This window comes from Ciconia boyciana, chromosome 6 (assembly GCF_034638445.1).
Source record: "Ciconia boyciana chromosome 6, ASM3463844v1, whole genome shotgun sequence".
In the NCBI taxonomy this organism is placed as follows: Eukaryota; Metazoa; Chordata; class Aves; order Ciconiiformes; family Ciconiidae; genus Ciconia; species Ciconia boyciana.
Genome location: NC_132939.1, coordinates 22,514,316 through 22,525,227, shown reverse-complemented (window position 1 = coordinate 22,525,227; position 10,912 = coordinate 22,514,316). Strand labels below are relative to the sequence as shown.

Here is a 10,912-nt window from a genome sequence, read left to right as displayed (position 1 = left end):
TTCAGCTCACCCACAGCAACTGGGATGACTCATATAAATAGATATTCACATTTCTGTTTCTTCCCCCTCTACAATATCTTTCTTTCCGAGATGAAAACCGCTGTCTCAGAGCTGAGCACTGAGCCAATAAACCCATCACAAAAGGGATCGGCTGCCAGAGTCCAGAAAGGGTTAAGGCAGCAGTTGGAGACGTTTGGGGTGACGTCGTGCTTCTGGACGCCTGAGAAGTCTCTTGAAGGTAGTTCCCCTCTGGTGAGGATGGGAGTGAGCTGAGGTCTGAAATCCGAGATCCCTCACAGCCTGGAGCTGGTGAGGTCCTAGTAAAAGCTGTTTGCCTGCTTTCCCTTCCCAAGCAGTCACAACGCTGCACTGGCCTGGGCAGTATGGAGCGAGCCCCCTGGACACATGTAGGACTCACTCTCCTCCAGCTCCTGCTGATCTCCTGCTTGCCAAGAGGTACCGTAAGTGAGCGTATGCGTTCCCGGCACAGCTGAATGAGTCCTTTTCCTTCAGTGTGGTCAGAGGGGTTTGATCTCATGTGCTGTCATGGGAAGTAGAGAGATCTGCAGGGATGGTAACAATAGAAAGAAGGGGCTCTGCTTTATTTATTTTTTTCTTGCTGGCAGGGAGTGTGTGTGGGGGGAGGTTTGCCCAGGGATTATTTCCAGGCAAACTTAATAGCCTTAAAGAGAAACAACTGGCTGGATTTGTTTGCCAATGGCCATCAAGAAAAGGGTATGCAATCACTTCGCTTACTACTGCTTTATTTTCTCAACACTCAGCACTAAGGAAATGATGATAAAAAGAGGCATTTAAGTCTCTGAATTGTAAAGCGTAATTTGTTTAGTTTGGCAAGACAGAGACTTTCCCCTCCAGCCCCAATACCAAGAATGAAGTTAAGGGAGGAAAAAAGTGAAGGAAAAAAGAAAATAAAAGTCACACATTGTTTCCAATCTGGGCTTTAGTTCTGCCAATATGATTCGTTCGAAGGGGAAGCCTCGTTAAAGCAGAACAATCTTTTTTATACTCAAGCCTCACTCCAGTTTCTGCTGAAACAGCATGTATGGTTTCTTCTTGATAAGGTTAAGCAAAAAGCATTTACTGTTGAGTGCAAATTTGCTGTTGTTATGGCCACGGATGTGGGCTGTTTACACCTGGAGGTGGCTGGAGCTGCTTGCAGCAGCTAGCTGTCAGCATTCCAGGCTACTTTCTCAGGAGTTGCAGCCCTAAGGACTGGTAGGTGAGGTGCCCTCAAATCACCCACCCTTCAAGCTGACGCAGACTGTGGCACTCCTGGCAAGGTAAGTGCCACTTACCGGGGGAGCTGTCAGGTACGTAGGCACTCCAATTGCGATGGCTATAAATAATCAGTGTCAAGGACAGAGCTTCAGAGCCCACCTTGCCAGGGGCCATGGCAGAGGGTCTGCCTCTGCAGTGCCCTTCCCTGCCAGCCCATCAGGGCCCAGGGTGCAGGTGACAGGTGGTGACCAGGGATGTCTGCCCGCTAGGCTGGCCACCAGCGCCTGCAGCTGTCCTGGGAGACTGACCTCCTGCCAGAGTTTCCTCCTGGGGCACGAGCACAGAGAGCTTCTCCACACCTCCATCCCACATCCACTGACTTGTCCACATGGTGGCCTGTCCCTCAGCCATGTGCCACCTTGAGCACTGGCCAGGCAAGGTAGCTCCATGACACATGCCAGGGTGGCACAGAAATAGCTCTGCTGGTGGCAGAACAGCCCTAGGCATGGGCTGCAGCTGTCAAGCAGCTAGGTGGGCAACAAATCTCTCCTGCTGTGGAGTCGGCATGTCTCTCTTATGGCAAGAAGCCGGTCAGCAGAGTGGGCAGGCAGCGGGCTGCTGGGGGCCTCCTCAGCAGCAGTGATGAGGGGAGGCAGGAGGAAGGACAACATTGGGCAATGGGATACAAGGGCTGTGGGGCTGGGAGCTTGGGAGGGAGGATGCCAGTTCCCCCCCAAGGCCAGCTCCTCACACGCCAGGAGCAGTGTGAGAAGGGCCTGGGAGACACATGGAGGAGAGACATCCCCCTTGCCCCCTCTCCTTCCTCACCCTGCCTCCCCTGCCCTGCTGCTGGTGGAGCAGCCTGCGTGGGCACTTGCCTAGCACACAGCTGGCAGCATGGAGGAGGGGGCCAGGAGGTCCCCTCTGGCAGCAGTGGGAGGGCCACTCAGAGACGGGAGCAATTCAAAAGTGCGGTGGCTTTAGCATGTCAGGACAGGTTGGAAAATAGCATTTTGCCTCTTCCCCACAGATGTATCCAATTTTTATCCATATTTATCACACCCAGTTGCACAGGGCCTGCCTCAAGAGTTCGGGGCAGGAGTCAGGGAGGTCTGGGAATTGATTTTTGGAATAAACTTGAAGTGCAAGTGACTCATATTTCCTTAAAAATATATGTGTATTTGTGTGTGTTTCTGCCTATCTAAATCCTTCCCAACCTCTCTTCTCCTCCCCCTCCAGCCTCTGTCTAGAGAAGTGGAGGCCAGATGCACTCAAATGCATCCAGATGCATTCAATCTTAGAAAATGGGTTACTTCAGTTCACATGTTTAGGTTCCTAGCATGGACAAAGGGAAAGAGACTTGCTTTTTATTTTGGAGAAAAGCTGGGATTACTCACTCTTGACCCCAAGGCCACCTCAAGGGGCCCCCAGGAGTCCCTGCAAGCCTGCTGGTGCCCAGGATTTGGCTATCCATCGGCCCAGAGGAAGTCCTCACCACTGCAGGGCCATGTGGGTGCTGCTGGCAGCACAAGCTCCCTTGAGGACATGGATGCCCCTCTCCCTCCTGCAGGACCAGGGACCTGGTGCAGGTAAACTGCAAGTAAACTGCCAATGTGTTCCAGGTCTCACATCGTTACAGCAAGCAAGCACTCAAGACAGGTCCAGCACCATTCCTCCGTGTTTATAACACAAGCACATTCTCATGTTATATGGTCATGAATTTCAATAATGCAGCTGCTGCTTCTCCACAGATTCCCAAATATTCTCCCCTATTGCAGAAGTCCAGCTTTGCCCCCCAGACCCCATTAGCAAAGGTTGGGCTCTCTAACCTCATCGATGCTGTCACTAACTCAAAAGTGCTACATTCATTACCTGTTCCTGTTCCTTGTCTTGCAGTACAGAGAAAACAAAATCTCTTCCTCATCACACTAGTATAATTTTTCTGGCCAGAATAAGCTCCTCTATCCCAGAAAGAAATCAAGGCCTGAAGGGTAATACGGCAACCTCTGAGTTTTAGCCTTACCCTGGCTATTTTATCCTGTCACAGCCCTTCTCGGGTGAAGATACAAGGCCACAGTGCCAATAATAAGATCACAAATGCCAGCTCATAATTACAGAGAAGAAACTGAAGGAGGGGGAGGTTTAGAGCAGACTTCTTCAGGTTGCTTTAGATGCTAAAAACATCCTGGCTAGCAGCATAGATGGCCTGTAATTTAAATCCAACTATGACAAAAATATACAGTAAAAGGAAGCTGTGTGGTGTTTTGAGGGCAAGAGGAAGACGCATGCAGAGGAGAACGAGGTTTAAACTAGTACTGGATCTGAAGTGTGGTGGAGGCACAACACTTGAAGCAGCTCTCTCGGCCTGTGGCCCAGCCGGCCTGTGCCTAAAGGGAAAGGAGGGGATATAAGGGTTTGGTGCAAGAAAATGGGGAAAGGAGCAGAGTTTCAACTCGGGAGGTGTGGAGTATGGCTCTATTTTGCAAGTTACCACCAGGGAGCAAGGGCTACTGAAATGTAGGAAGAAAGGGAATGGGAAGTTTCCAATAGGAACAAGCATCCTACCCTAGAGCTACCTGTCAGCCCTCTCCGTAGTAGTGGGTAGAGCAGGCAAGAGGAGGGGCTGCAGGGCATGCAGGTTTATTGAAAGAGGAAAATGGTGGGAATGACGCAATTGGTTGGGCATGACAACTGAGGCAACGTTGGCTGGGGGGTAGTGGGATTACTGAGGCTTTAACATGTAGAAAGACCGAATTGACAGTCCTGTTTTCAGTTAAGACTGGAAACAGAAAACCCTAGAGCTGTTTGTGTTAGTGCTGTTTTGCATTAACCCACCATTAAAGCACTTAAATGGGCAAAGTCTAGACCTCACAAATAGGAAGCACAATTTTTATTTGGCTTTCCTTTTAGTTACACCAAGATACTTGATTTTTATCAAAGACAAAGCAAAACAAGGCAATGTGGAAAGAGATACAAGCTGTGAAAGTCACATAGGAAATGCTGTTAAGGACCCGATGGAGACCTCAAAAATAATTTTTTTATTGAACTAACAATTATTCTCTCCTTGGAGCAGAAGTGTTGGGAGTTTATGATTTGCTTGTCAAAGCCTAGTTAAGAATATAAGCTTACAAATGTAAAAAAGGCCCTACTGTAGGAGCATGATGAAGCAAACCTACAGTCTACCAGGAACAACATCAGGTCTATTTATTTCTGAATTTATAGCTACTAAACACTACATGACATCCGGAAACCTGAAATAGAGACCCTCCTACTTGAAAACATTAGGCAGACCCCAATTCCTGAATCAAAGGAGAATGTGCATTAGCCTTTTTTTCTATGTGAAACATGATCTGAACTGTTAAAAAGGTAGAGCTTAAGACAATGGTGGTCTCATCCAGCATAACACAGTTGTACTTACACTAGACAGGTTTTCAATGGGTTTCTTAAACAGAATATACTTTCTGTAGTATTTTAGTCTGCTTTCAACACAATCCTGCATTTGGGACTTAAAAAAGACAGTCGAGTTAATGCACATTTATTAAGTGGACAGATTCACCTTAGTATAGTAGATTTCTCCCTGTGTTCACCCACTGGCTTTGATATTTTTAATATCTTTAATATCTATCTTTTTTTTTCCCCCCACTTTTACCGCTGTGTGAAAGCACACACTAATGGCCAGGAAAGGATGCTAACTGACTGTGTAGGAGAAGCAGTCTAATTATTCAGCAAAGGTCTGCGACCCATAAAGTAAGCACACTGAGTAAAACTAAAACAGGGATGTATTTAGCTCCTCTTTTAAATGTCCAGCTGCCATTTAAAAGAGGCCAGCTGCCAAAAAGAATAATAGGTACATAATTTCGAAAGAGAAGCAAGTGTTTTTAGAGATAGCATTATCCCTTTCATCCTCTTAACACATCTATGCGGAACAGTCATCATTCGCACAATAGGTTATCTGAGACAAAAAGAGGTTAAGAATAAAGACCTGCACTTTCCTTCATTATTAATGGTTTGGGGTACACTGCTTTCCAAGAGCCCCAGTGAAAGCCTCTTAAACGAAACATCTCTCTTCCTTTCCGAGGTCTATTCCTCTTGGCCTTACTGAAATCAAATGGAGAGTTTTACTATTCATCACAGTGGAGCCACAGTTTCACCCAACATGTTTCTCATTTCCAGCTGACAAATTCTAGATCTCCTGTGTGCTCAGAGCTCTTCTTGTTAATGTTAATGTCCACACACATGATACCTATGGGGTGGGGCCCAGCTTGCACATCCGTGCAATGACAGTAGAGCTGAGTAAGAAAGGAGCAGTATGAAACAGTAATAAAAATGAGACAGACCTAAAGAAAATATCAGCTGTTACTAGGTTTCACCTCTGTTGGAGCTACTTTTTCTTTAAATGAGAAAGCTCCATTTCAGAATTATTACATGGCCAAACATTCCCTAATAAGAGCCTTAAGAAAGCCTTGCTCCTTCAAACTCTAATGCCCATTTCTGCAGAAGGCAGTAATTGTTTTTGAGCATCATGCTGAAAAATTAAAATGCAATCAAATAAAAAGGAGCATGTTCTCATCTGTGGAACATGAACTGGTTGAATAATCACTTCGAAAAAGTAATCCTCTATGGACTCTAATTTTAGAGATGTATCTGTTCATATCTACTCTTATTTACAATGCACTGTTAATTTGTATGGCAATTTTCAAAGCAATTTGAAATAATACTACTTTGAGCCTAAGTAGTGTTTTAGCAATGTGCTGATGGATAATTTGAGGCATGGAAGGAGAACTCATCTTTGCAGGATAACAGAATGGACTTGTAGGATACGAAGTTCCATCAGTTCAGACCAAGATATGAATGTCCTTATAAAGCACTTTCTTCCATCTTTCAGGAGTTCTGATAAATATATATATCCAGCAGAGTCCTAAGGTGTTCTCTCTTTTGGAGGACTGTAGAGCACATTTAGGTTGTAAACTTTTTTTTCCCCCCAAGGACGGATGGAGATGGCAAACTGGTTTTCTGATGGTTCAGTCCTCCGATCCCTCCACATAGCAGCTAATGCCAGCACAAAGATAGGGGGTGGGAATGGGAAGTCAGGGAGAGAAGGGAGGAAAGTGTCCCATCTAAGCAGCAGCATGGGCTTATATCAGCTTAAAGTGACTACAGCCTAAAAAAGTAATTCTTCCAAAGAAGTGGAAGACACAAGAGTTAATTGGTGTAATTGGGCTTGCTTCAATTCACCTTAGTTCTTAGCCATATAATTTTCCCAGCTCTCAGACCTTTGAAAGAGAAATCCCCTTTCTATCTAGGAAGGTATCTATGACTGACAAATTCACCATGGCAAAAGACAAGTGTGCTGATGCTGAAGTTTTACCATGATGAGCTGCCTGACCCACCCCTGAGGCAGCAATGTGCTTGTGAATCTGTTCCCCAATCACCAAAGCTTTAAGCCTGACCTAGTATGATAAACCAAAATTGAAGCTGGTTTACTTGTATATCCCAAGGTGCAAACTACAGTTGGTTAGAAGTTCACTAATATGTGGATCACACTTCATTTGTTTCCACATGCTCAAACCCTTGCTCATAGGTTCCCCATAAACAACCTCCCTGAAGATTAAAGCTAATAACTCACTACATTCTCCACCACAGTCTTACATTTCATCTGCACCCCCATCCCACAGAAGTCTCTCTTCCTCTTATTTTTTTTTCCTTATGTGGCTGAAGAACTTTTTGCTATTATTTTAATTTCCTTTGCAAGGTCAAATGCAGTTTGGCTTTTGGCAGTTATTCCTTTGTCCCTGAGCTCTAAGGCATAGCTTGCTTTGATGATCAGACTTTTTTCCATCCCTGATAGGTCTCTGCTTTTCCCTTGAATGAGAGATTTGATTGGGATCATTGTATATCCCACAGGATTCATCACTATTCTTTCCAGCAGACCTTGTATTGAATAGATCTAGTGCTTTAAGATGGTCTTACCCTTGCAGCTGTTTTTATTACTTGGGCATCCTCTCTGAACTCACTGGCTTAAGAATAAGTAACATATCTCCAGTCTTCAGAGTGAGTGCTAATGGAGCCTTCACTTATCTTCCGAGGAGACTTCTGGCTTTTCAGAGTGGTGCAGTAAAAACTACCCTTTTGGAAGGCTGCATTTCCACTCAATTTCAAACAATATTTCTGTCAAACCTCCATCAGGACCCTTCCCAAGTACTAATAAAAGAATTTCTTGTGTGGTTTTTATCACCTCATTTTCCAAAGTCCTGCAGTTTGGAACAGGATAGTATTTGAGGTTTAATGAGGACAGAGATGGCTGAGTCATGTGTGCCCAGACCATGAGGGTGATAGGAAAAACAGACACACTTGTGTCAGGGAGATGATGACTACATTGCTAACTGTTCAAGCTCCTCTGCTGTACACTAGGCTGCCCAAGCACATCTTGGCCAAGGAAGTCGGGATATTTTGAAAAGGTGAAGCAAAAATAAGAAGCAAAAAAAGGAATTCTGGGCCAGAGAAAGTGAGGGATGTGGTGAGCCTGGCAAGTCAAATCAGAGCTAGATTTGCTGCAGTTTTGTAAAGGAAGTGAGTGACAGTAGAAGCTTAAATCCAGCAGATTAAAACTATTTACCCTTCAAGCTATTGCAGCACCAGGAGTAACCTACTTCAACCCCCTTCCCTTTACTGGTTCCTGTGGGTTCATGGTACAGATGCAGGCAGGCAAGCACCACTTTTAAAAAGGCAAACATTGAGCTGAGTCAAAATCAAGAGCAAAGGCTGAAAGTTTTGCCTTTGCAGTCATGAGGATCTGTGGAGAAACTGACGTCCTGCTACTGACAGGGGAGGTCAGTAAGCATTAAACTACTCAGCAAATTGGCTGTGCATTTGGTTCAGTGCCAGCTCCTCTGTAGATGCTCCTCATCTGCTTTTCAGTAGCTCAGCTCCCAGCACCAGCTCAGAGAAGGCCAGAGCAGGACCACCCCTCCACATCGTCCTGCTGCATCTTCTCCTTGCTGCGGCTTATCACCCGCACGCAGGTTTTCACAGAGGAAGCTCAGGGCCCACCTGTTAGTGGGGAGGGCTCCCGAAAGTGAGGAGCCTTTTGCTTCTCCACAGCCCCGGCTCAGCACCGGGGAGCAGGGGAGGTGGCAGCATCATTGTGATGAATTGCCATCGCTGTAACTCAGCCCTCGGACTGACGCTGCTAACAGGGAGGACATTGACTGGGAACATCCCCTCCTACTGCCATCTTACAAAATTCATCACTGACAGCCTTTAGGATCTGAAATGTGCTATAGGGACTAGGCGGCCTCACTAGGTGTAGATGTCTGTGAAAAGCATGAATGTGTTGCCATCCAAACCTGGAAATGCATGAGAATTACCACCCACGCTGCGTATGCCTCAGTGCTCATCTCCAACCTCACTTGTCCCTCAGGCTGGACTCAAAGCGTTGGGTGTAACATTGCATTGTGCTCTGCCAGTCTCCCAGGCCGAAGATGACTTCCCTCCGGCACCTTCCCCGGAGGTTCGCGTGCCTTCCCAACACAGCCATTTCTTTCTTGGTTTCCATGGCCTTGAGCTGCTTCTATGTGTGCTATTTATGCCTGGATTTAATGGGCTTTTCTTCCATCATTAAAATGCCATAAATTAATCCACTGTTTATTTGCTTGTCCAGAGACTTGCTTGTTCTTTTCAGCTAAATATTTTGCATGGGTTGTCAAGCAGCTTCTTCCTGCTTCTCTCAAAATGAGGTCAAGCCACCTTCTGTACTGTGTTTGACACTGGGAGATGCAGCCACTGCCTGCAAGCCAGACTGCCTGCTTTGGAAGATTATCAAAGTCAGGCCCACAAAGCACCCCACAATTATCTCTGCCACAGCTGGCCAAGGTCTGGCTTCCAGTATTTTACTCAGTCAATAAATCTCCCCCAGCTGTTCTCTGCCTCATTCCTTTCTGTTTTGAGGTACTAATGGCCAAGTGTTGGTCTGGGGAGCCGCCAGTGGTTACCGTTCCCCAAACATACAGGGGGGAGCGGGGTTATGCCTCTTCCTCACTGGAGCCCAGGCTGAGCTCAGCAACACAAACAAACATTCATTACACATGCTAGTGGCTCTGTACATCTCCCTTTTAAATTTCTGAGGGAAAGGTTTCCTTTGCCTTTTGTTCAGTAGCCTGGAGATACTTATGCAAAACAAAAGGGATCCTACTGTTATTAAAGAGGTGCATAAAGTCTTCACACAAATTTCTTTAAAGAATAGCTTCTACAAAACCTCAAAATAATAGTTTTCATGGTTTCTGTGAAGAAAATCCTAGAGAGGATCACTCAAAAAAAAATCTCAAATCCACAAATTTCCTTGTCAAGGCTATATATGTTGCCCAAACTGCAGTACCTGAGAACCTGAAAGGGAATTAAATTATCAGTAAATCCAAAGACAGTCTATTTTCATTGTCTCCATTGAGACAAGGGCAAGAAGTGAGCAAACAGCATTTCTAGGTGGCAGCAAATTTATTTTTACAATTCTTTAAGGGCCAGGATCTGCTGCTCCCATCTTAACACTAAATATTACCTTAAACTCAACTTACGCTACAAATACACCCACTTGATTCACCAAAAGTAAGTGTGGCATCTGCTTTTTGGCCCTGTTGTGTATACAAGCTCTACATATAAAAATAAATATGCATATGCACACACACACACTCTCTACACACATACAAATACATGTGTAATATTTTATGAAAGCATAGAGTAATTTAGGTTGAAAGGGACCTCTGGAGGTCATCTGGTCCATCCCCTCTCTCAGAGAAGTGCTAACTTACATTGTGTTGCTCACAGCCTTATCTCACCAGGTTTTGAATTCCTGCAAGGATGGAGACATGCCTTAGTCACCCCAGTGCAACTTTGCCTGTGAACATCTGGATCATTTTACAGATAGCAATTTCTCCTGGGCAATTTACAGCCACAACCCAAATGGATATAGACATTTTATTAATAAGCTTTAGCAATTTTGAGAGAAATTAGATTTCTAGCTTGAGTTGGGAAAAATGAGAATTTGAAGGAAGCTTTGCAAAAGCTCCTGAGTGTTGGATAGTTATTTATTACTCGGACTTTGGGGAGTCCTCCTTCAACAAGGATTGAGACCCCAACCCCTGTACACCACAGAAACAGCTATTTTCCATCATGTATGGTGAGATGTATCAAACTGAGTGTCAGTTCTAATAAGATAACTAGACACGTGTAATCAATTTGCTCTGGAATCTGAATCAGATACAGTTCATAGATAAATGGCTTCATTAAAAGAGAATAATAGCCATCGGTTAAGAAGTCCCAACTTGGCCAAGTTGATTGACTGTTCTTCTTGGAATTAGAAGGCATGAGTTTAATTCCTGGCTCCGCTATTGTTTTTCTCTGGGACCTTGAGCAAAGTCACTTCACCTCCCTTGTGCTTCAGTTTCCCATCTGGAAAAAGGACTTTGTAGAGCAAGTCGAGATCTAGAGGCAAAAGGCTACATAACTGCTAAACACTAAGGTTATTTTGATGCAAGAATTTATTATTAGAATAAAAAATTACAGAACCTTATTGAATGACAGAAGCAGCTTTCTTTTTCTTTTTAGAATGATTATGGGGTGGGGAGGGGAAATAGAAAGGTTTCACCACAAACAGCAGCCTGGTTTCCAAACTCAGAGCAGC

The 10,912-nt window shown here is 45.0% G+C and overlaps 1 protein-coding gene across 3 annotated transcripts in view; it reads left to right on the top strand.

Annotated features, from left to right (window-relative positions):
• Positions 1–213: 213 nt before the first annotated feature.
• Positions 214–10,912, top strand: part of PAMR1 (peptidase domain containing associated with muscle regeneration 1) — a 60,034-nt gene continuing 49,335 nt past the window's right edge. For all 3 annotated transcript variants that reach the window (XM_072863802.1, XM_072863800.1, XM_072863799.1), the window contains exon 1: positions 214–456. In XM_072863802.1, the coding sequence (XP_072719903.1) occupies positions 384–456 (73 nt within the window). In that variant the 5' untranslated portion in view covers positions 214–383. The remainder of the gene's footprint in view (positions 457–10,912) is intronic.